Source organism: Heteronotia binoei, chromosome 10 (assembly GCF_032191835.1).
Source record: "Heteronotia binoei isolate CCM8104 ecotype False Entrance Well chromosome 10, APGP_CSIRO_Hbin_v1, whole genome shotgun sequence".
NCBI lineage: Eukaryota > Metazoa > Chordata > Lepidosauria > Squamata > Gekkonidae > Heteronotia > Heteronotia binoei.
Window position 1 is genome coordinate 16,568,676 of NC_083232.1, and position 26,800 is coordinate 16,595,475.

Genomic DNA, 26,800 nt, shown 5'->3' on the forward strand with positions numbered 1-26,800 from the left:
GCTATTCATTAAAGGTACTAAGATGACTGCAAAAATTCCTATTTGTAGCTTCAGAAATACATAGCATAGTGACTTTAAATCTTTGCATCCCATCCTTAAGGTTCACAAGTTTAATGAGAAGTGACACATCTACTTGCCACCCAATATTTTATCTGCTTTTGTTACAGTTAAACTATTTGTAACTGTAAGTAATTATGGGGGAAGGAGTGTACTGTGCATACAACATTACTTCATGCACAGCTAGGTTTATAGCTACTTTAATAGTCAGATCTTCCAGCTGTTCATTGTCTACAATAACACAAATTAACATTTCCTAAAGATAGCAAAATATGTCATAGAACAATACAAGTAGGCACAGGAGACTCATAGATATAATTAGTGCAAATATTTAATATTTCTTTCTAGAATACAAATTGCAACCACATATTCTCACTCAAATGTCATTTCAAGTTTATAAATCAGTAAGTAAAGAAAAAAAATCCCCATTCCACTCTACTTAAGAAACAGACCTTTTTACAAGTTCATTCCCAACACCCCAAAGTACAGTTCAATGAAGATATTTTATTGCGGGCTGAATTTAAACTGCCCTGTCTGACTTTATCGAAAGGGCATTCAAGGTTTCAGTCTTGCATCGTTTCTTGACAACCTTTTGTGGATGTTTCCAGTTAAGATCCTAGGTGAAGCTACAGTGAAGCTGCAAATGCATGTAATTTCTGCAGTTTACCCAAACAATCTGCTTCTTCAGTATTTATCATCAAACTGACTCATGTAGACCTTACAGTTTGTTATACTAGAACTGATGTGTGTGTCTGTGCTAAAATCCTGCACAATTAATTACAGAAATATATTCACAAGTTGTCCCAACAGCTTGAAGAGATTATTCCCCTTACCTAAAGAAAATACAATATGCAAATAATAAATGTAATTGCGGTCAGTATATTTAACATGTTTTTATACAATCCAGACCTCCAAATATTTATAAGCTACAGCTGTCATATGTCTGGTACCATTTTGTCACATGCCAACAGACAGGTCTAATACACGCCACAGAAAATGGGAACCTTACATTGGCGTCTCTTACATAATTTGTGTCTCCGTGCATAACATTTTTAAGTAGGTTGTCTTACATTCAGGATTATCTTCCTTGTGAGTAAATATGATATCTCTAGCATTCTGAATGAAGTACCCAAGAACCATTCCTATTGCAATAGTATGTGGAAGCATATGAATTCTGTAAATAAAATAAAAGTATAAGATTCCTCTTCCGTCAGAGAAGCTGAAGGGGGGTGATTTTTTAATCAAAGCATCAGCCCACCTAACCCCATTAATATAAGAACTAGCACAGGGGGACATAGCCTGGGTTTGCTGCAAAACTGGCTTGGTAATCTAAACATCTCACCTGTACTGGAAACACAAAAGGAAAACAAGTAGGTCATGAAACCAGGCACTTAGTAAGGAACAGTCATCTCAATTCTACCTCTAGAGCCTCCAGCTACTTTCCAAAAAAAGTCTACCAAAAAGTAGTTCTTCTATCGCATCCATTATATTTTAAGTGTTTCCTACTCAATTATGCAAAAAGGAATAAAAACTCTTTTAAAACAAATGATAATATGTTAATTCAGAATTCTCGCAAAACAACTTTGCTAAGTGCTGGTGGATAAAAGAAGCCTACAGTGAAAATTCCTTGAGGAACACAGCTCCTTTTATGCATCTTCGATGGGCCTTTCAAGCTTTTTGTATTTGTACTGTTGCGGCTTCTCTGTCAGTTTCTCTCTGGATGCCCTTGCCATTCTGTCTTTTTCCAAAGCTTCTGGGCTTCCAAGCATCTGTTGTACTTCTGATCTTATTCAGCATCAAACCCTCTTTGAAATTCCTTTGTAGCAACAACCTCTCTTCCTTCATTCCAGTACCCTGACATACAAAATGTAGAGTTCAAGAAATGGGCCTTTTCCCATAGACTAGAAGTTACGAAAAGCAAGTAAAAACTCTTAACAAGACTGCCTCTACTTTCTTGCTTCACTGCCAAGTATGCATTCACACAGAATATCTCCTACAAGACATGTTTTGGCACTGTACTCCAAAACTGGAACAGTATTTTAGTACAGGAAAAAAATGTTTGTTAGAAATAAACCTCTTTCTTTCTTTCTTTTTTAAGAGCTGAGAGTACCAAAAAGTAGACCTTAGAGTGAAATTACCCTTGCCATTAGCACCTCAAAAGTATGAAATCTGCAGAAACAGCTAAAAATGTTCCATGGGCAACAATGAAAAAGCAATCAGAATAATTGCCACAGTCTTAGGCAATACAATGACCATACCCACACAACTGCCCCTCCTCTTCCCTCATTAGTAGTTGCACTGGACAGAGCAAAGGGTAAAAATATGGGAAGCAATGGGAGAGCCAGGGAGAGCCTATTATATGGTTGGTCTTGTGTTTATGTATACTTACAGCCGAACCAAATGTTACTGCAAGAGATCTATTAATCGATCTCTTTATTTAAAAAAAAAAACCGTAACGTGAAATCAGACTAGTATCCATCTGGCCAAGCATCCTGTTTCACTCAGTAGCCAGATGTCCATGGAAGATCTACAAATGGCACAAAGGCCCAAGCCTCCTCCTTTTATTGACTTCAGCACTAGCATTCAGAGTACTATAGCCTCTGATCCTGGAGGTTCCATACAGTCATCATGATTAACAGTCACTGATGGATCTATCCTTCATTAATCTACCAGAGCTATGGCTGACCCAAGGTCATTCCAGCAGGTGCAAGTGGAGGAGTGGGGAATCAAACCTAGTTCTCCCAGATAAGAGTCCGCACACTTCACCACTACACCACATTGGCTCTTCCCCTTAGGATTTAAAATAGAAATTTCCTGTTCTGAAATCATGTGTGGTCCTGCTGAACTTTGGGGGCGAATCTAATAGCACTGGGAGTACTTCCCCCAAACAATTTAACAACATATACTCATGCTATGTCCTAAGCACCACTCATGATCAAGTCCCCTAATTGGCTCCATGACCAACTGTTCCAAGGCACAACTATTTATGGTATCTACAAATTATCATTCTTATCTTATTCTCATGACATGAACGCAAATTTACACAGTACATGTGGGGGGGGGGGGGTAGCTGAAATCATCGTCATCGTCATCATCGTTTTATTTATATCCCGCCCTCCCCGCCGAAGCAGGCTCAGGGCGGCTAACAACACAAATCAATACATTCATTAAACAATAATTGACAAGACTAAATTAACAATGTAATTAAAATTCTATTAAAATTCTAAAACGATAAAATTCATCATCATCGAATCATATTACACAATTTTCTTCACTAGTTCCCCGTTTAATTGAAGATGCCAGAGATTGAACTTCTCTACTTCAAAATCATCCTCAGCGTTTTGTTCATGTGGGTGATTAGCAAAATTAAGCTACCCTTCAAGCCTGCTACTTCACCACCACAGAAATTATTTTGTGGAGTCTATTCCTCCTAGGCTTTTAGTTTATCCAACTCTATGCACTCATGACATAAGAACCGCTTCTTCCTCAATAAACCCTTCTTGGTCATACCTATATAGGTTATACCCAGGAATAGTCATATCCTAGTGGTTTTCCTAATCTGACTAGGTTTCTGAATGCTCACTATGTTTTCATTTAATATCAAGCACTCCACATTCCAAATTTAACTCAAAAGCTTCCAGAGCCTACATTCTATTTTCTTCTCTGAACATCCTTGGCATATGCTTTCCCCAATGGCCCACTGAACTCTTTAACAGTTATAATTTCCTGGCACACTCACAGTCAATTCTAGCCAATCGCCATCTAGGTTACCCATACCAATTTACCCATTATCACTTAGGGATGAGTCATCCTGAACTGGCTGCCCTCCAGCTCCTGCTGGCTTTCCCCCATAAATCCTTTCCACATGAAGCTGCAATAGACTGAATCAGGCTACTGGTCTATGAAGCTCCATATTATCAACTCCGGCTGGCAACAGGTCTCTAGAATCTTGGGTTGGAATGTTTCACAGAATCTGCTACCTGATACTTTAACTGGAGATGTCAGAGCCAAGCCTGGAACCTTCTGCTTGTAAGGTATGTGACCTACAGCCCCTCCTCCCAATGGCAGATAATATATTTTGTATGTCAATTCAAACAGACAATATCGAGAACTGATAGATCACTACTCAGTCTAAGGCAGCTCTACAACTGTTTCTGTGTTAGGGGAGCAGTGGAATCTCTAGTTAGCATCCTAAATCTTCTCAGTCTAGATTACACTGGTGTTAAGAGTGGCAAAGTTACAGGTTGTAATTTACAGCAGTAAGAGATAGATATTCTCATATTCCCGTTGCGGGAACTTTTCATTTTTTTTCTCCTAAAGTGATGAGACATTTTTATTATTAGCAAATGAGAGTGATAAGAACAACTTTTTTGGCATCTTATTTAATTCCTCCACAGAACTGTGCTGAAAAGTACTGAGCCCCACCAAATCCCACAGCAGCTAGGGTTCAGTTGAATGTTGCCCAGCACCAAGAGTGCGCTCTCACCATGCTTCTGTGGTTGCAGATTCAATAAGTGGCTAGTTTAGGTGAACTCCCTTCATCAACAGATGCTTGCCATAGAGCAGCCCAAACAGAAAATCCAGACAGGGATAATGGTAGTCTGTGATTGGTGCTAGACTTACTTTTTTCCATCTCTGTTCTAATGGAAACTAAGCATATGCTCATGCATAAACAGTTGAGAATCACCTTGTTCCTTCGAATTTGAGTCAGCTGGGATCAACAGGTCTGCTGGTGAAGTTGAGACTAGCAATGCAGAAGTCACAGCCAAACAAGTGGCAGTCATCTCAATGGCTGACTTTGATAATACTGATTGAGATGGCTATTTCACTGTCAAAGTGGACCTGAAGTTGATGTCTCAGCCACTGAATCCAAAGCAATTAGCCCCTATGCTGAGTACAGTTCTAAGGTACAATGAGTGACTGAAATGTGCTTGCTTCAAGAATTCCTGGCAACTCAAATAAAAATTGGGACTTTTACAAAACAACAACAACAAAAAGACACTTCACAGTGTCCGTCTGTGGAGGGCAATTTGCCCTCATAGTCTAGGCACTTCTTGAAAGTAATACATTTTGCCACACAACAGTGAAGAGTGATGAGAAGTAGGGGTTGCTAGGGGAATGGGAAAGCAGAGATCTGCCAAGGCTCTCACAATTCATAAGATTCAATCCTGTACTTTCACTAACATCTGGACTTTTACAAAATCTGCATTTCACTCCACATTCTCCAATGGACACCACTCAGAGTTCAAGAAATATGACTATTAAAGATCCTAAGATTCCATGTTTCCCACATCCAAAATAATCACAGTGATCCAATACTATTGTTTATAAATGTTATAGTGCAAAGTAAATACTGAAAACGTTAGCAGCATAACAGTGATTCATGGTAATAAGCCAGCTTTGGGATTCTGTCACATACTACCATGATGAAGTAGAACTCAAGATAAAGAGACACAAATGAAGATACGCTTAAAATACATTTATCTTACTCTCGAGCACAACTGCACAACAAGACCATTCCAAATGATGTATACTTCATTTGTGTTTGGAGTCTATTAATATACTCCTGGAGTGGGGAGGGAATGATGAAAGCCTATTCATTTTTGTTTTAACAGCCTATTTGGAACAGGAGCCTAATGCCATTATTTTGGTTTAATTGTGTATAAGTATCACAGATATAAAGCTTCAAATTGTTCCTGAATTTCCAAATACAGCAAGAGTCTTTCATGGCAAATGATGTGACTGCAACAGGACAGCATAATATCCTTTAGCAAAAATATGATTGTTTATTTGTCTGGTACTGGTTCGATCTATGCAGGAACACCCTGTCTTCTCTGGAATGTATTCTCACCCCTTTTCTCATATTATGGATATGTTCAGAGAAAATGTCTTTTCAAAATACTTTTAAGCTCCATTGGAAGAGATTTCTTACAAACAAAGAATTAACATAAATTCTCTAAACATATTCTAACCAAATAACTTGTCTCCACTCAGTTTCATAAATTTAGCAGCTATTTTGTCCTCAAACACAGATCTGAGTGATAAAGCCAAAAAATGCCAATAAGTCACTTACGGGAAACCTTCCCAGCCACCTGCAATGCTAAAACCATACTATTTCCAGTTCCAATAACCTTTATTGGCATAACATACTATTTGTAAACTATTAAAGGCAAGACAAAGAGAGGACAAATGGTCAAAATCCTGTGGCATAGAATACTAAATAATGATTATACTGTATGACCTTCCCAAAACTGACCATTGGCTTCAGCCCCTGGATATTCAAGCTCTGAATCCAGACAGTAAGCACTGCTAATTTGGAAAAATATATGGGTCATGCTGCTGTTCTACCCTAAAAGCAGCCCTGTTGAAATACATGCCTTACATGGAAGAAAACATGTTTAAGCATATTTGTAAAACACTTCAGTAAAATATCCTCATACAGCTTGCAGTCTCACAATTAGTGAAGGCAAATGGACATTTTATTTGTTAAACTAGCCCTGACCTAGATAGCCCAGGCAAGCCTGATCTTATCAGATCTCAGAAGCTAAGCAGGATCAACTTTGGCAAATACCTGGATGGGAGATCTTCCTTGGAATACCAGAGCCAGAGGTGGGGCATTTATTCAGCCATCTCTCTGAATATTCGCCATGCCGCCCAGTAGGGTCAGTCACCAGAGCTCACCATGAATTCCAGATGCATATACATACTCGTACAGATGCATACACATACACACACTCGTACATGCATACACATACACACATTTTCTCCAGGGGGACTGATTTTGATCACCTGGACATCAACTATAATAGCCTGAGCTTCAGATGCTACCTGGAGGATGGCAATCTTACCTTCCACCCCCATACCAACATGGTTGTGTAACTGAGAGGACTTTCCAAAGCAGCATGTAATATGGCATGGAAGTCATATGTTGTAAGCCGCCCTGAGCCACCTGGTGGGAAGGGCGGGATATAAATCTCAAATAAATAAATAAATAAATAAATAAATAAAAGTCTGTGGTTCGACAGTCTCAAAGAAGGACAAAATGAAGAAGTCCAGGCACCTTAAATACCAACAACTTATCAAGCATCTGATTAAGTGAGTTGACACGCTCGTGCTGGAATAAATTTTGTTAAGTCTCTAAGGTGCCACTGCAGTCCTGCTTTATTTTGCAGCCACAGACTAACAATTACCCATCTGGAATTATTATTATTTTTTTAAAAAAAGAGTTATTAGTCACATTAGTACCATTGTGATTCACACTGTGTTTTATGCACTTTTATGCCCTGGCTTGCTTTTATCAACATTTTTAATTAGTTTTGTTTTACTGATATGTTTTATTGTTTGTTTACTTGGTTTTGTATTTTTGTTGTGAGTCGTCTCCAGCACATCTGGAGAGGTGGTATACACGTTTTCCAAATAAGAAAGAACAACCGCTTTAGCCTGTACGTAACAAATAAAGTATTGTATCAAAGTGCTGCATTATAATCTTCCTTTTATTAGTTTGTGGCATTATTCAGACACTGCTTTTCAAAAGTATTTTGAGGACTTCATAAACTTATTAGTTTTAGTTATGATCAACCTTACTGAGCCAGCAAGTGAGCTTGGCCTATTATATACTCCCAGTAGCATTGTCTGAGTGCTTCAAAATGGAGAAACCACCTAAAGCAGGGGTCCCCAACCCCTGGACAGGTACCGATCCGTGGCCTTTTAGCAACCAGGCTGTGAGTTGTATAATTATTTCATTATATATTACAAAGTAGAAATAATAATAAGAAAATGCTGCCATTGGATTTATATCCTGCCCTCCACTTCAAATTTCAGAGTCTCAGAGCGGCTCACAATCTCCTTTACCTTCCTCCCCCACAACAGACACCTTGTGAGGTGGGTGGGGCTGAGAGAGCTCATACAGCAGCTGCCCTTTCAAGGACAACCTCTGCCAGAGCTATGACTGACCCAAGGCCATTCCAGCAGGTGCAAGTGGAGGAGTGGGGAATCAAACCCAGTTCTCCCAGATAATAGTCTGTGCACTTAACCACTACACCAAACAAATAGAAATAAAGTGCACAGCCATATCATCCCAAAACCATTCCTTCTCCCCCGGTCCATGGAAAAATTGTCTTCCACAAAACCGGTCCCTGGTGCCAAAAAGGTTGGGGACTGCTGACCTAAAGGACTCCATCCTGCTTGGCATCTTTAAGAGATAAGAAGGAAAATGATTTATGGTTGTCTTGAGTCACACATACCTGGCAAAAGAGTTCTTGGGAACATGATGTACTATTTAGACCATCACAAGAAGCAAACCAAGTCCTAGTTAATTGATACTTCCAACAATTATCAGGATATTTGTTCACAGAACAGGTCTCCTTTGGAAAAATAAAAATGCTCCCTTCCCCCCATTTTTTGTTCTAATGCCAAAATTAATACTTGGAGAACATACTGCATGCAGAGGGAACACATATTTTGAATTAGGAAGATACACGTGCCATAACAACATTTTTTTTTTTGCATTCATGACATTTTATACTTGTATGACAAATTCAGTTTGAAGCGTGGTAACATAATTAGTTCCAACTCACTTTTGTGCTCCCTGAGACAACGGCTTTGTCCACATTCACTGGTAGCGACTCTTCGGTCTGGCATGCTCCCAGTGACCATTCCGCACAGCGGTGATGAGCCCAGCAGTGACCTGACGGGATGATCAGTAAATGCATGGGTCAGGCTTACAGCTTTTAATTTGTACTTCAATTTTTTAAAGCCACCTTTCTGCCCAGTTCAGGGCTCCCAAGTCACAGTTTGGCCATCCCTGGCGTAGGAGAATCAACAGGGTTGCGGTCCCCCGCCCCATCCAGCTCCCAGTACAGGTGACCAAGGCTATTTCAGCCTCATAGCCAAGTCTGAAACCAGACTGGAATGGATCCAAACAATTTGTTTCATCCAAGAGTCCAGCCACCACTTGTTCAATCACATTGCTCATGAATGGTACATTTGAGACTGGACAACACTCAAGTCTCCTGGATCCAAAGTAGATTTATTTAGGAGTGGGTACACACTGCCTATTTCAAGGCATGGGCAACCACCCCCTCTCCTGAGAAACCATTTTTGCTTAACAGTGCTTGTCTTACTGGTTCAGAATGAGAAAACAAAGTAGAAAATGCGAAACAGATGCTTAGAAATTTTGGGTTTGTTTTAACTTGATAAAATCTCAAGCCAGAAACAAAAGAAGAGTCTTAGGGTAGCTTATGGATTGAAAAAAAACCTTGCAGCATAATCTTTCTCTTCCAATCAATAACTGAAAGATGGTTCAGCATTCGGCTCACAGCCTCTTACAGCAAGAATTGGTAGAGAAGTAACAGCATTTTTTTAATCTACGAGTGTATTCTGAGAAGTGAGAGATTTATTTGCAATCCAAAGATCCACAAGAGATTCATCTCTACAGTTAGAGGGGGTTTCCTTGGCCTGCCTTCATATGAGCTGTCTCTAAGAAGAAAGTGCTATATAAATTAATCAAGAGTGTATCACATTTATTTAACTCAACTGTTTTTCTAAAGGCTGTAGATTCGTATCTTATTTTTTTCATGAGAGGTTGCATCCCTTCCTCCTACTGCAGCTCGACAGCCATCCTATTAAGATGTGTATACACGGCAATTAAATATTTCAGCAACACTTGCCTAATAGCCTGAATTGGACGTTTCCAGGATCCTCTCCTCATGGTACATTACAGCATGACTCGTGCATGACAGAAAACTACAGTTTACCAGTTTGCAAGTAAACCTGGAAAATTACTTGCCTTGGATGCTTTCACAGAAAATCAGCTAGGATGTAAAAGCAGAGTACAACTTGCTAGAAAACCAGAGTATAGTTCAGAAAGTATTTGACAACAGCAAGCTTGTGATAGCTAAGCAGCTCTGGATATAAACTGTGCCTGGTCAGGAAACCAACTGGAAATACTGTGTATGCAACTCTGAGTTTCATGCAGGTCGAAAGCAGAGATATAAATGTAACATTTTTTTAAAAAAAATCTCTAACTGGCCACATGCAAGCCCAAGAATTTCCCCAGTGTCCTTCATGAAGTGGCAAACTATGGGCAGCTATTATGTGTGGATCATGCCAATAATTTTATTGTAATTTTAGTTGAGGAAAGCTGGCTCTGCCTTAGTATGAATCACTAGCTCTAACACATCCTGAGCACCAAATATTAGTATGCAAATATTTTCAAATACGTCTATGATGAATATATATCCATACACAAACAACTGTTACTCAGTTCTACAAAGCTAAGAGGTAAGAGCAAATTTTGAAGCCACATGTTTTAAGGTTACAAATAACTAAGTTATAGCTCAGGTGTTTGTAAGCAAACATTCTGGGGTCAATCCCTGGCATTTCAGTTTTAAAACATCTCAGGTACCAAGTCTAGGAAAGACCTCTGCCCAATATCAGCTAGAGTAGATGGTTTGCCACAGTATAATGCATCTTCATATACATTAAACATCAAATAAAACAGTTACAGGTGAACAAAGTCATTTATAGCCCGACAGCAAAACTCAAAATTTATACTTCAGTATTAATGGCAGATCCTACAACATACCCTTATGGCAATAATTCAGTGTTTAATCTGCAGGTTCAGTACTGATATTATGATAAAAGGCCCATATTTATACAGCTATAATATTGCTGCTGTATTTTACTATCATTTCTAGTACTATATATTTCATTATAAACACCCATACTATTGAAATAGCAAAACATGAACTGTTTTGAATTGGGGAGATGCTCTCTTCAATAACCATCTTGGGAGTAGGGTTCCAATTCCCAAGCTTTTGGGGACTTCTGCCCACCACTGGCCAACTAAGGAAACCACCCCCAAACAGCAATGTTGCTGATGTAATGACATCATTGGGAAGTGACATCATCACATCAGGGATGCCATACTGTGACACTCTGGTATGAGGGCAGAACTGTATGGGTTGAGGGCAATTTTGCCATAGACTTTTGTCCTCAAACTAGGGTGTTGGCATGTAATGTCCCTCTGTGATGTCACTTCCATGTGATGTCACTGTGTCAGCAATGTTGCTGTTTGGGGAGTGGAGCCACACCCCACTCCCAGAAGGCTCCCTCTTATCCCCCACCAGAGCATGGTGAGCACCTGGCAACCCTACTTGGGAGTTAGTTCCTTACCTGTTGGCTCAAATAAGGCTTGGACATCAATGTCATCTGGTAGGCCAACCATTTTAAGTTCATCCCAGAATCTGACTACTTGATCATCAGGAGTAGTCTGAGTGCTTATACTTGTACATGATGTTACACTCTGATGAGACTTCTCCCTGCGTATGAGACATAAGAGTTGGTTATATTACTGCAACTACCATGATTTGAATTGCAGGATAGTTTATGTTATTTTAAAGCACTGGAAAAAATAAATGAACTGAGCATCATTTCGAGCATCTGACAAATATATTTAGCGAAATAAGAAATGGCTGCATTTTAGATTATATTGCTAGTACCGCATTTGTCCAACTGATAAACCTGGCTAATTCTAGGGCAACTCCAATTTATAACACATTTTTAAATCAGATAAACGTCTACATCTAATTTATTCTGAACAAATACCCATCCACATAATTAGGACTGCAGCAAACTATATATGTTGTCAAGAGGGGAACAGGAGCTGGGGGTCTAAAAAGAAGAAAAATAACTGGCCACAAAGACTTTTGTTATCCAAAGCTGCAGCTCTGCAGAACATATGGGAACAAAGAATGTCACTGCAGAGCTGGAAATGTTTACAATAAACTTTATTTTTATTTTCAGTAATAATCATCTAAGGGGAGAAAGGGTGTGTCTCTTCCTCAGGAAATGTGTGGGTTTTCTCCTCATAAGTATTAGTGAGTCTCGAACAGAAATAGGCAGCTGGGGAACATATTTGTGCCTCAGTAACATTGCTCTTCTGCAAATATAGCGGCTAGGGTCATATTAAGAATGTATCTTTTCCTTATTTTTGGAATCTGCAAGGAACTGCTCCCCCAAGCTTGCTGGGCAACCTTGAGCCAGACATACATTCTCAGCCTAATCTACCTCACAGGGTTGTTATGAGGATAAAATGAGGGAGAGGAGAACAGTATAATTTTATTTATTCATTCATTTAGATTTTTGACCACTCTTCCTGATAGCCAGGCCCAGGGAGGCTAACAACAAAATTACAGTAGCAGATGATGTGCTTAGCACTGCTTTCCACCATTTTGACACTCTTCAAATGTTACAGAAAGGACTCAGGTAATACTGGAAGAGCGATGCTCTGTCTTTTCCTTTTGCATAGCAAACTGCGTTCATGAAGATCTATGTGATTTGTGGTAACCCTTATGCAATGCCTCTACCTTTTTGTCATACTGTGGGGGCCTGAGTTGTGTAAATTGTTCTATGTATGACTAAGTGTGTGGTAGCAAGGCCATGGCTCTGGGATCCTCATACAAATTTACTACACAACTTAATGTGGATCACTAAAGTGGATCACTTTTTTACAGAACATGCCTACACCTTGGAATTATCAGTGTATCTCCCACATCAACCTGAATCCCAACAATGAGAGAGGACTTCCTACAGGAACCTGCCTTGTCTGGGATAAGGCTGCTGGAAGACTTATGTCAGAGTAGGGCTGCCAAGCCCCCAGTCCGGGTGAGGGAGGTTCTCAACCCGCTGGCCCACATTGGGCTGCTGGGGGGAAACCTCCCCCTATGTTGCTGGTGTGCTGACATCACCCAGAAGTAACATCATTGCACCGGTGACGTTGCACAGCAGCCACTCTAGGCGTTTCTGGGGAAATTCTATGGTTTTCCCGGACACTCTAGCCATTTGGGAGGGAAAACTCTATAATACAATGGGTACCATAGAGTTTTTCCTTCCCAAATGGCTAGAGCATCCAGGAAAACCACAGTATTTCCCCGGAAACGGCCAGCACGATAACATCACTTCCAGGTGATGCCATTGTGTCGTGTGCACACGGAAGGCCCCTGCTTTGGAACACTGGGGTCTTGGCAACCCTATGTCAGAGGGCCTTTTTAACTACCGCCACTAGGCTGTGAGATTCCCTACCCTGGGCAATGAGTATAGGCACTGTCTTTTTTTTGTTGTAGAACACCCTTCATTGGTTGGCAGTGGTATGTTCTCTTTTATTGTATGTTGCAATTGGGTTTTGTAGTGATATTTTAATATTTATGAATAGCTTACATTTTATTAATGCAGTGAGCCAACGTGAGGGGCCTCATATCAGCAGCACAAAAACAGATTAAGTAAATGATATTATATTATTTTAAAAATCCATGACAAAAAATTAGTAGATGATACAAAAAAGAACCAACGCCTGATGGGAAAGCATAGAAGACTTTTTAAAAAATCAAGCTTTCAATACAAACATTAACTATTTGCTTGTTTATAATTTTCTGTAAAGGGAAGAAATTTTATATATAAGGGAAGCCCAATCTACAGAGTGACCAAGAAGGTTGAATACCAAATTGAAAATTACTAAGTATAATAATTTGACATTTATGATAAAAATGATTAAGTTATGATTGGTATAAATAGAGAACAATTTTTAAAAAGATATAGGTATTCAATCTTATTTATTAAAACATTTATATCCTGCCTTTCTTTGTAGTTCAAGGATGTACGCTTTTTAAAAATCAGGTTTTCCTTAAAACGGTCCACCTTAAGTCCCTTTAAAAGGGCTGCTTCTCTTTGTTATTGTTTCATTTCCTACTTTACTGCTTCATTCTACTGGCAGGGGTCCAGGGCAACCCACCAATCAGAGATCTCCAACACAACAATCACTTTAGTACCTAACCTTGGATGCCAGCCAGCATGGCACTTGGGTATGATTACATCACCATCCTCAGGGGACAGAGCTGGTTAGCTGTTCCAAGCTAAATTAATTTTGCACTTTCCCATAGGCTACAAAACCCTCTACTAATCAGCCAGCACAACAGAATCCAAAGGGTAGCAAAACAGCCCATTAAGAAGATGCCTGCCCAGGATAAAAGCAAAATAAATTCAACATCATAATGATGTTTTTTGAAATCTGCTGAACAAAAAGAAACACCTTGCTTTCTGATAACTAATGCACTTTACATTTCATTTCCGTAACTATAATAAACATTTTCATTAAATATGGACTATATAAATGTTATTTCCTCTAAAACAGTTATTAAATAATCTATTGATGCAAACACTAATATACAAATAAAATACTATTAGATAACACTAGTAGTCAGAGGTCGTTTTGTAGAAAAATAGGTGGTGGAGCTCATCCAGGGATTGTTATGCAGCTGCACCTACTATTCAATGGACAGGATGGAGAGGAGGAGGGGAAACTGTTAGAAAGATTCAGGAGCTGCTCTCCTGTGAGCTCCTGCTGAATTCAAAGCCTGCTAGTAGCTACCAAATGGGTTAGGGATGCCAGCTTCCAGGTGGGATTTGGGGACCCCCCCCCCCCCCAGAATTTCAGCTCATCTCCAGACTGCAGAGATCAGTTCTCCTAGAGAAAATGGCTGCTTTGGAGGGTGGACTCTACTGTAATGTACTCCACTGAGGTTCCTATCCTCCCCAAACTCCATCCCCTAATCTCTTGGACTTTCCCAACCTGGATCTGGCAATCCTACCTCCCCATCACTTGCCAGTGGCTCAGGGGAACCTGGCAACTCTAAATGGGATTACTAACTACACAGAAGGCTCTAGTCAGCAAATTAAAAGCTATTTCTTCAAGTTTCAAAACATGTTTCTGTAGAGAAAGAAAACTAGAAAGGTATTTATTCATTGCGTTTGTATCATGTCCTTCAATCAAAGGAAGGCAAAGCTGTAATATTAAAGCAACTTGCAATGTAGGCTGAACTGAGAGACAAATGACTTTTCCAAGGTTATTCCAAAGGGCTCGTATCTCAGCGGTTTGCAATGGGATTTCCCACATCAAAGTTGAACATTCAATTCAGCACACGATGACAAAGAAGTACTGCCACCCCTAGCATTTCTAGTTGCATTTCTTTGTAATTTTTTTTTTTAGATTCTACTTTTAGTGCTTCTGCAATACTGCTTATTGACAAAGATGTACACATTTTGCAAGTAAGAAATGTAGTTCTTTGATTTCTGGCTCCTGTGTGGACAAATGAAAACGACTATGCTAACAAATTTAGAACTGTTTACATTTTTTAAAACACTCCATATTACTACATTAAATAGAGCATTTTATACTGTTAAGGATAGAAAGCCTTACTTCTTTTGTCCTCTTGATTTGCGTGGGACCGAGTTCTGCCTTGGAGTACTCTCAGAAATGCTATCGTTGCCTTCCCCAGTTTCACTCTTCTTTAAAGCCTGGTTGTTCCATGGAGTGATAAACTCTGGTGTTGGACTGAATTGTTTAAGTTCTCCTTGTCCTAATGAGCTTCGTTCCCCACAGTAACAAAAGACGCAGAGATGTTCTCTGCTAGAGACATGGAGAGGGGAAAAAGGAACAATTTTTAAAAGCATTTAACTGAAGACACAGGACTAGAACTGATCAAATAGGTATCAAATAGGTATCTTGCTATCCAACAGAATATTAATGACCAATGTATAAAAACGTGAATTAAATTCAACTTCATCTTCAGTTCTCACCCCAGAAACATCTGTTAAATGATGAGAAATATATCATTACACCAGCATTTCTCAAATGTTGAGAACTCACACCTATCTCCTAAACCCTTTCCGAAAGGTCAGACTGAGAATTATCAGCCCAAGGTCACCCGAATCCCAGTTAAGAACATAAGAGAAGCCATGTTAGATCAGGCCAATGGCCCATCCAGTCCAACATTCTGTGTCACACAGTGGCCAAATATATATATATATATATATACACACACACAAACTGTGGCTAATAGCCAATGATGGACCTCTGCTCCATATTTTTATCTAACCCCTTCTTGAAGGTGGCTATGCTTGTGGACGCCACCACCTCCTGTGGCAGTGAATTCCACATGTTAATCACCCTTTGGGTGAAGAAGTACTTCCTTTTATCCGTTTTAACCTGTCTGCTCAGCAATTTCATCGAATGCCCACGAGTTCTTGTATTGTGAGAAAGGGAGAAAAGTACTTCTTTCTCTACTTTCTCCATCCCATGCATTATCTTGTAAACTTCTATCATGTCACCCCTCAGTCGACGTTTCTCCAAGCTAAAGAGCCCTAAGCGTTTCAACCTTTCTTCATAGGGAAGGTGTTCCAGCCCTTTAATCATTTTAGTTGCCCTTTTCTGAACTTTCTCCAATGCTATAATATCCTTTTTGAGGTGCGGCGACCAGAACTGCACACAGTACTCCAAATGAGACCGCACCATCGATTTATACAGGGGCATTATGATACTGGCTGATTTGTTTTCAATTCCCTTCCTAATAATTCCCAGCATGGCGTTGGCCTTTTTTATTGCAAACGCACACTGTCTTGACATTTTCAGTGAATTATCTACCATGACCCCAAGATCTCTCTCTTCGGCAGTCTCTGCCAGTTCACACCCCATCAACTTGTATTTGTAGCTGGGATTCTTGGCCCCAATGTGCATTACTTTGCACTTGGCCACATTGAACCGCATCTGCCACGTTGACGCCCACTCACCCAGCCTCAACAGATCCCTTTGGAGTTCCTCACAATCCTCTCTGGTTCTCACCACCCTGAACAATTTAGTGTCATCCGCAAATTTGGCCACTTCACTGCTCACTCCCAACTCTAAATCATTTATGAACAAGTTAAAGAGCATGGGACCCAGTACCGAGCCCTGCGGCACCCCACTGCTTACCGTCCTCCACTGCGAAGACTGCCCATTTATACTCACTCTCTGCTTCCTATTACTCAGCCAGTTTTTGATCCACAAGAGGACCTGTCCTTTTACTCCATGACTCTCAAGCTTTCTAAGGAGCCTTTGATGAGGAACTTTATCAAAAGCTTTCTGGAAGTCAAGGTAAACAACATCTATCGGGTCTTTGTCCACATGTTTGTTCACCCCCTCAAAGAAATGTAACAGGTTAGTGAGGCAAGATCTTCCCTTGCAGAACCCATGCTGAGTCTTCCTCAATAACCCGTGTTCATCAATGTGCCTACTCATTCTGTCCTTGATAATGGTTTCTACCAACTTTCCCGGTATTGAAGTCAGACTGACTGGCCTGTAATTTCCCGGATCTCCTCTGGAACCCTTTTTAAAGATGGGGGTGACATTTGCTACCTTCCAGTCCTCAGGAACGGAGGCAGATTTCAATGAAAGATTACAGATTTTTGTTAGAAGATCCACAAGTTCAACTTTGAGTTCTTTCAGAACTCTCGGATGTATGCCATCCGGACCCGGTGACTTATTAGTTTTTAATTTGTCTATCAGTTGTAGGACCTCCTCTTTTGTCACCTCAATCTGACTCAGGTCTTTCAACACCCCTTCCAATATTAGTGGTTCTGGGGCAGGCAAACACTTCTCATCTTCCACGGTGAAGACGGAGGCAAAAAATGCGTTCAGCTTCTCAGCCATTTCCCCATCCTCCTTCAGTAATCCTTTTACCCCATGGTCATCCAAGGGCCCCACTGCTTCCCTGGCTGGTTTCCTACTTCTAATATATTTGAAGAAATTTTTATTGTTGGTCTTTATGTTTTTTACAATATGCTCCTCATAGTCCCTTTTTGCCTGCCTGATCACAGTCTTGCATTTGATTTGCCACTGCCTGTGTTCCCTTTTATTAATCTCACTTGGACTGGTTTTCCACCGCTTAAAGGAGTCCTTCTTACCTTTTACAGCTTCCATTACTTTGTTTGTTAACCATGCTGGCCTCTTCTTATACCTGTTTGTGCCTTTCCTAACTTGTGGTATGTATTTTATCTGAGCTTCTAGGATTATAGTTTTAAATAGTCTCCAAGCTTCCCCAAGGGTTTTGACCGTATTTACCTTTCCTTTCAGTTTCCTCCTCACATGCCTCCTCATCTCAGAGAATTTACCTCTTTTAAAGTTAAATGTGGTTGTGGCGGTCTTTTTGGGCAACTCCCTATTTATACAAATGGTGAAATCAATAACATTATGTGGTGGCTGTTGTGGCTGAGCAGGGATTTGAAATCACGTCCCCCAGACCCTAGTGCAACTTTCTAACCACCATATCACAATGGCTCCCCTGTTCCTTCTGGAACCCACAAACCACCTAATCACTCCCAAGCCATTTTAGTGGCAGGTGCAGAAAATCCAAACATTCCCCTTTCCCATAGGAAAAGCAATACTGAAGTTAAATGATAGCAGTCAAAATCTTTCATTTTACTCTGCTTCATAGTAAAACTGGCCAGTGCAAATATATGTTGGGCAAATGAGTGTGAAGTAACAAAGTTATACCCAGCTGTATCTATTGATGGGTGGCCGGTCCGCCTGCGCCTCAGAGAATTTGGACCTGGCGCTGCAAGCCGTGGTGTCATGGCTCAGGCTGAGTCGGCTAAAGCTGAATCCAATGAAGATGGGGGTTCTTTATCTAAGTCGCAGCAGCTCGGGAAGGGTGATTCCTCAACCAGCCTTCGATGGGGCGCCATTGACGCCAGCGTCGAGGGTTAAGAGCTTGGGAGTGCTTCTGGAGTCCTCCTTAACTATGGAGGCCCAAGTAGCAGCTACTGCCAGAGATGCTTTTTTTCATCTTCGGCGAACACGGCAGTTGGTCCCCTACCTTGAGTGCAGTGACTTAACAATGGTGATCCATGCCTCGGTCACCTCAATAATAGATTACTGTAACGCTGTCTACATGGGGCTGCCCTTGACTCAGATTTGGAAGCTGCAGCTGGTGTAGAATGCTGCAGCCAGGCTACTAATGGGGCTTCCTTGTCAGGAGCACATTCAGCCGGTGCTAAGAGCACTGCACTGGCTGCCTGTTGCATACCGAATCCATTTTAAGGTCCTGGTATTAACCTTCAAAGCCCTATAATGGCCTAGGACCTACCTATCTGCGGGACCGCCTTGCCCCACATGTTCCCCAGAGAGCAATACAATAAAGTTCTCAAAATCTTTTGGCTGTCCCTGGGCTAAAGGAGACTAGGCTCAACTCCACCAGAGCAAGAGCCTTCTCAGTTGCGGCCCCAATACTTTGGAACACCCTTCCAGAAGCCATCAGGGCCCTGTGGGAGTTATCGCAGTTCCACAGGGCCTGCAAGAATGAACTGTTTCGGATGGCATATAACATCTAATGGGAGAGGGCTGCCACCACATCTGGATCCATAAAGCTTTTATTACTAACTGCCCAGGATCTGTGTGCATGAGAAAGAAAATATTATATGATCTGCCTGAAGTAGCACCATTGTTATTTATCTGATTGTTTTATTGTTTTAATAGTTTTGTTTACTGTCTATTTTATGCTGTAAGCCGCCTTGAGTTTGTATGGAATGGCCGGGATATAAATATAACGTAAATAAAACAAATATGTCCTCCAATGACACACACAGTACTCTGAGGATCAATTTTCTTAAATATTATAGAATCAGAGTTGGAAGGGGCCACACAGGCCATCTAGTCCAACCCCCTACTCAATGCAGAATCAGCCTAGAGCATCCCTGACCAGTGTTCGTCCAGTTGCTGCTTAAAGACTGCCAGTGTGGAGGAGCTCACCACTTCCCTGGGTAGCTGATTCTACTGTTGAACACCTCTTACTGTAAAAAAGTTTTTCCTTATATCCAGTCAATATCTTCCCACCCTTAACTTAAACCCATTATTATGAGTCCTCTCCTCCTCTGCTGCCAACAGGAACAGCTCCCTGCCCTCTTCTAAGTGACAGCCCTTCAAAGACTTATAGAGAGCAATCACGTCCCCCCTCAACCTCCTCTTCTCCAGACTGAACATTCCCATGTCCCTCATAGGGCTTGATCTTCAGGCCCCAGATCATCCTCATCACTCTCCTCTGCACCCACTCCATTCTGTCCACATCCTTCTTGAAGTGAGGCCTCCAGAACTGCACACAATACTTCAGGTGTGGCCTGATGAATGCAGTATACCGCAGGACTATGGCACCTTGCAATCTTTAAGTTGTGCCTCTGTTGATACACCCCATGATGGCATTCACCTTTTATGTCACTGCATTGCACTGGCTTATATTTAGCTTATGGTCCACCTCTACCTCAAGATCTTGTTCACACACACTGCTACCCAGAAGTCTATCCCCCATCCAGTATGTGTGTTTCTCATTTTTGTTACCAACATGCAGAATTCAACACTTATCCTTGTTAAATTGCACTTCCACCCACTTTTCCAGCATGTTCAGATCTCGCTGAATTCTAACTCTATCTTCTGGCGTATTTGCTGCTCTTCCCAATTTGGTGTCATCCACAAGTAGTCCCTCCACACCCCCATCCAGATCAATGATAAAAGCATTGAAAAATACAGAGCCCAAAACTGAGCCCTGTGGCACCACACCGGATACATCCCTACATTCAGATGCAATGCCACTGACAACTACTCTTTAAGTGTGGTTCTCCAACCAGTTCCCTATCCACCTAACTATCCTAGAGTCCTATCCAAAGTCCTCTAGTTTACCCATCAGAACATTATGGGGAACCCTGTCAAAAGCTTTACTGAAATCTAGCCAAACAACATCAACAGTATTCCCTTGATCCAGTAAGCTCATCACTCGATCAAAGAAGGAAATGAGGTTGGTCTAGCAGGACCTGTTGGCAACTAATCCATGCTGAGTCCCCCGGATCTCCATGTTATCCTTTAGGTCAGAGGTCCCCAACTTTTTTGGCCCCAGGGACCAGTTTTTTGGAAGACAGTTTTTCCACGGACGGGGTGTGTGTGTGTGTGCGCGCGCGATGGTTTTGGGATGATACAATTGTGCACTTATTTCTGTTAGTTTAGTTTGGTGTAGTGGTTAAGTGTATGGACTCTTATCTGGGAGAACTAGGTTTGATTCCCCACTCCTCCACATCCTCCATTCCTGCTGGAATGGCCTTGGGTTAGCCACAGCTGTGGCAAAGCTGTCCTTGAAAAGGCAGCTTCTGTGAGAGCTCCCTCAGCCCCACCTACCCCACAGGGTGTCTGTTGTGGTGGAGGAAGATAAAGGAGATTGTGAGCTGGTCTGAAACTCTGAAATTCAGAGTGGAGGATGGGATATAACTCCAATGTCATCTTTTTCTTCTTCTTACATTGTAATATATAATGAAATAATTATACAGCTCACGGCCCAGTTGCTAACAGGCCACGAACCGGTACTGGTCCATGGACCAGGGGTTGGGGACCCCTGCTTTAGGTGCTCGCAGACTGATCCCTTTAAAATCTGCTCCAGTATCTTCCCTGGGACAGAGGTCAGACTGACTGGCCCGTAGTTTCCTGGGTCATCTCTCCTCCCTTTTTTGAAGATTAGGATGACATTTGCCCTCCTCCAGTCTTGTGGCACATCTCCTGTCCTCCAAGAGGTCTGGAAGATTATTGACAAAGGTTCTGCAAGCTCTCCAGAAAGTTCTTTGAACACTCTTGGGTGCAAACCATCCAGCCCAGGGGATTTGTGCCCATTTAATGTAGCCAGGTGCTTCTCAACTACCACTCTGTCCATGTTAATCAGCAGCCCAGATGCTGCACCTTGCCTGCTACCATCTCTAGATGCACCTGTACTCTTTTTCAGTGAAAAAAACTGAGGCAAAATAGGCATTAAGCCTTTCTGCTTTCTTTCTGTCCTCTGTCAGAATTTCTCTATTTTCACTCAACAGTGACCCATTGTCTCTTTTATCTTGTGTTTGCTCTTCACATATCCACAGAAGATTTTCATGTTGTATTTAGCCTCCCTGGCCAGCTTTAGCTCACCATGAGCTTGGGCCTCTCTGATGGTTGACCTACAGTGCCTAGCAACCTGCAGATACTCTTCTTTAGAGGTAAGTCCCTGCCTCCATTCCTTGAAAGTTTCCTTTTTCTCCCTTAGCAGGTATCGGAGTTCTCTGTTCGTCCACATTGGCTTTTTGGACCCCCTTCCACGTTTTAGAAGATTTCCTTTTATGTTCACCTTCTGTTGTTTGACTCCAAACCTGATAGGCGACTGCGTTAATCTAATATCACACTTCTTTTGATAACTGGAACCCATCAAAAAAGCTACTTGGCTGTATTTACATTTCATAACAACAGTGGTTGTTTATATTCCACTACTACATAAAACTCTGGTTTATTGTTAGGTCTGAAGGCAGGATGCCCAACAAACCATGGTTTGTCAGTTGGTGCTAACCCAGGATTCTAAATCATATAACAAGCTTCTCTTTGGCCTTGATTAACATGGCCTGCTCACCATGTTTAAGTGCTCCCTCATTCCTCCCTTTAGGCACAGTTTATGGGAGAAAACAAGCTGCAACTGATCCAGGCACCTGTATTCAAAAGTGTCACAGCAAATGGCATTTTGAAGTATTCCCTACCCAGGACAGTTTCAATTGTACTCCATTGCACAATGTGGGGGCAGGGGAGAAAGGAAGAGAGTATGCAAGCACAACAAACAAGCAGCGTCACTGTTTGTCACGAACACAGATTTGTCGTGACTTCTAAATACAGTCACAATTTGCAGTTGGCTTGTTGACTGTGTTTTGTCATTACAACTAAATGCAGAAATCCCAGTTTGTTCAGTAGCATCCCCCCCAACCTGCTTCAGGCAGAGAAGGCAACAGTAAAGCTTCCAGGGGTATTCAGCTACTGATTGTGCCTTCTCAGGACACCCCCTCCTTCCTCCCTCTTTCTCTCTACATGCATCCTCTTATCTGAAAGTAATGACTACCGAAGCAAAACTGTATTGCTTCACCCCCTCCTACAGGGAAATCTAAAAGGTAGTGGGGCAAAACATTTTGCTTAATAACACGTTCACTTCGACAACACACATAAGTTGCTGGACATGATACACTCAGACAAAAGCAGATTACAACCCACCAAGCACCATACCTTCTTTCATACCAACAGGGCTCCCCCATTTTAAATCCTCTTTCATATCCCGGGGGCAGAGAAGAGACCTAATTATGACCATATAGTCTTTCCCAATCCTTTATTTATTTATTTATTTATAGATCAGAATGGCAGGGATACTAAGGAAGGAATTAGCATTGCCTATGGGCCTGAGCACTACCCACTTGACTGCTGGGTCTGGTGGAAGGATAAAGGAGGTTGTCTATCCAGACCAACTCTCTCTGCGGATAGATGACAGGATGAAATTGTGGTAACAGAATTCCCCTGGCTTAGGTAGCCATTGCCACAAACAGCAGCACCTATGGAGCCTCTTCTACCATCTTGGAGTGGAAAAGCAACCAAAACAAAAAATGTAAAACAGCCAGACAGGAATGACGTAAAGCTTTTGCTTGTCTCCTGGAATTTGACCATCTTCACTCCTAGGGTTCAGCCCTCACAATTCCCCTACAAGAGTCAATGTGCTCTCCCCAGATTGAGGACCTAGAATTTAACCTTTACTTATTCTACTGAAAAAAAAATAAGAAATAAAAATTCTTAAAAGTTCCTCTGTGATTAAAAAAAAAATGGATGTCCTGTAGCTGACATAGCATGATACAGAAGTAACTACTTCATTGAATCCCATATTTGCCACTGAATCTTCCTCTCAGATACAGCCCCTGCTTTAAAGTTACACAATTACTCACTTGAAATACAAACGAAATCCTAACACAAATCAATCACCACCGGAGAAACAGAACACACACAAAAAAAAGCCATTTGACCCATTAAGTAGCTTTCCCCACTATCAACTTGAAATGTCACCAACATGATGTCATGACAGCATTTCGCCTGACCATATGACAACCCCAGCATTCAGAAGTTAAAAATGGTCCAACTGCATAAAATATTTACGAGGCTATTACAAAGATAGCACAAGATATTACAGTGGCCACATCAAAGCTCTATGAGCCATTGTGGCAGGAGGAGGAGAGCAAGTGAACTGAAAAAGCAAGTGTCTGGGAATCACACAAGTAGTTTTGCTTGCAGAAGAGCTTCAGGATTTCTGTCACATTGTGACCTATGGACACTAATGATAACTCCGAACCAGAGCTTTTTTTTCTTTTTTTCTTGCAGAAAAAGCCCAGAAGGAACTCATCAGGTATATTACGTATTGAAGATATTGCATTACATATTGAAAACTTCAGAACTTGTTCATGTCTTTAAAAACCAGACCCTGTAACAGCCAACTGAATCATATTTAGAGGAACTCCTACACAGTTTAAGGGAAAAAATGTTTGCGTATCATTGCGGTACTTATCTGGATCAACTAAAGTCTGGGAATCACACAAGCAGTTTTGCTTGCAGAAGAGCGTCAGGATTTCTGTCACTGTGTGACCTATGGACACTAATGATAACTTTGAACCAGGGCTTTTTTGGGGGGTAGAAAAGGCCCAGCAGGAACTCATTTCCATATTAGGCCACACCTCCAATGCCAAGCCAGCCAGGACTGCATTCCTGTGCATACCTGCTCAAAAAAAGCCCTGCTCCTAATTTTGACTTCTATACTGATTCAAAAACAACAAAGATGTGTATAGCATGGCCCTATCTGTGTTTACTCACACACAAACCACCTCTTTAACAGGGCCTTTTCATTCACAGGCATGCAAAAGATGGCTGCCTTAGGCTTTGAGCAAATAAAGGATCTTATGTATATTTTCCAGTTCAGCTTGAGCAAACAAAAGCCTACTTTCATTTATCAAATTAAGTATTAAGAGATTTTTAAAAGCCTTTTCCCACATGCAAATATTCAGCACTGTGCATAGCAGAGACCCTTCAAATAGACACTGAAGTGAATCAAAGACTAACTAGCAGGATCAAATATATTTGGCATGTTTTTAGAACAACATTTTAAGATGGGACCAGTGAGCAATAGTTGACATGTCACTACTCAGCACTTCACATTTTATTATGATGTCAGATCAATAAGGTCATTATTATTTCTTTGTAGGTATTAAAAATTCTGATTCTGCATTAACTGAAATCTGCAACTGTAACTGACCAAGTTATCCCCCCAAATACTACAGATTTCAAAAACATACTAAGTTTTAGAAAAAAGAAAAAACTTATCTTTTATCTAGATTCTTTCACGCCCATTTTTGTGTAGAGCATTCCTGCTCCAACCAACACATGCTGAAGGCCCACAGCGAGAGAAACAGCCTACGCCTATTTGACTGTACCCCTCTGTCTTGGAACAGCCGCTCAATCGTGCTAGTAATGCCTTACTCTCCTATGTGAAATTGTAGTGCGGCTAAGGCACAAACATTTCTTGAAAAACACCTTGAACCTTCTGTGTTTGTGTGAGTGCACACACGCTCCAAATGGCAGATTACAGTTCCTAACTCTGCTGGGCTTTACTCAGAACATTAGTAAGGAAAAAAGTACCACTGAGAGGACTATTCTAGATGTGCTAGACATTTTGCAAACAGAATGTAGATCAGATTCAGATCAAAATCTGATAAAGGTGCCCTGACCTGGACAGCCCAGGCAAGCCCAATCATGTCAGATCTCGGAAGTTAAGCAGGGTTGACTGTGGTTTGTACTTAGATGGGAGACCGTCCAAAAAATACCAGTCCAGAGGACAGAGGCAGCCCTTCAGCCACCTCTCTGAATTATCTCCAGGTCCCCAGTAGGGGTCAGTCACCAGAGGTCGACATGACTTCCAGGTGTAGACACACACACACACACAAAATACAAAAAAAACCCCCAAAACCCTGAGAAAGGCCTAAACAAAGGTGGTTCATTTTATTTAGAAAATTTAGATCCTACATTTCTTCCATAAACAAAAATAAAGGCAGCAAATATCAATCTTTAAACATTATATCAAGATGTGTTCTTGAGGCTTTCCCACACAGCCAGCAACAATCTGTAATCCCCGAGCTACAAATCCAAATACCAATTATCAAGTCTTTTCAAAGACCACGATGGAAATTTAGGAAGGCGAATTGAAAAGGTTACAGAGAAGATCTGGATAGGCTGTCTTGGATGGGTCCCTCCAGCACACAATAGCTACAGCCGAGTCATTGGAGCTGTTATATCTATGGCCAAAAGGAACATTCCTCTAGGATATTGGAAAGAATATGTTCCAGGCTGGAGCGATAAGAGCGAGAGGCTGTATCAAAACTTTCCTCAACAGCAAAGACCCAGAAGTAGCAGAAGAACTACTCCATGAACTTGATACTGCACAGATAAAAATGGACCAAAGCAATTGCAATCTGGATTTCAAGCATTTCAGTAGGAAAGCCTGGAGTCTGTTAAAAAAAACCCCCAAAACCCTAGGTGCTCCCAGGAAATCTGGAAGTAACATCAAACCACATAGCTACCTGACTGGTATCCCTATCCAGAGCTCCAAAGGACCAAGATTTTACAATCAGAATATAAAAAATAACGTCAGCTTTTGAAACACACCTGCCCTAAGACTGCGAACTATCAGAGGATTTCAGTGCTGATGAGATTTCCAAGACACTGAAAGATATCAAGAGTAGAAAGGCACCAGGCTTTGACTGCATCCATAATGAGTTCCTCATCAACAGTGGCACGTTCCCTAAGAAGCGAGTCTTGACATTTCTCACTGATTTCATGAGAACAGGAAGACACCCACAGGGGAATTCAAGAAAGCAAAGATAGTTGCTATTCTGAAACCTGAAAACCAACACATATGGCAGAAAGTTACAGACCTATTTTCCTTCTGAGTTCCTATTATAAACTCCTCAAGAGGCTAATCATGAACAGAATCAGTGACAGAATTAACAAACGTGTCCCTACAGAGTAAGC

The 26,800-nt window shown here is 41.2% G+C and overlaps 1 protein-coding gene across 6 annotated transcripts in view; it reads right to left on the minus strand.

Annotated features, from left to right (window-relative positions):
* Nucleotides 1-26,800, minus strand: part of KMT2C (lysine methyltransferase 2C) — a 247,842-nt gene that overhangs the window by 121,288 nt on the left and 99,754 nt on the right. For 5 of the 6 annotated variants that reach the window (XM_060248022.1, XM_060248025.1, XM_060248024.1 and 2 more), the window contains exons 4-6: nt 15,311-15,520; nt 11,233-11,378; nt 8,634-8,743 (exon numbers count right to left, since the gene is read on the minus strand). In XM_060248022.1, coding sequence (XP_060104005.1) covers nt 8,634-8,743; nt 11,233-11,378; nt 15,311-15,520 — 466 coding nt within the window. The remainder of the gene's footprint in view (nt 1-8,633; nt 8,744-11,232; nt 11,379-15,310; nt 15,521-26,800) is intronic. The other variant, XM_060248021.1, reaches the window with a different exon arrangement.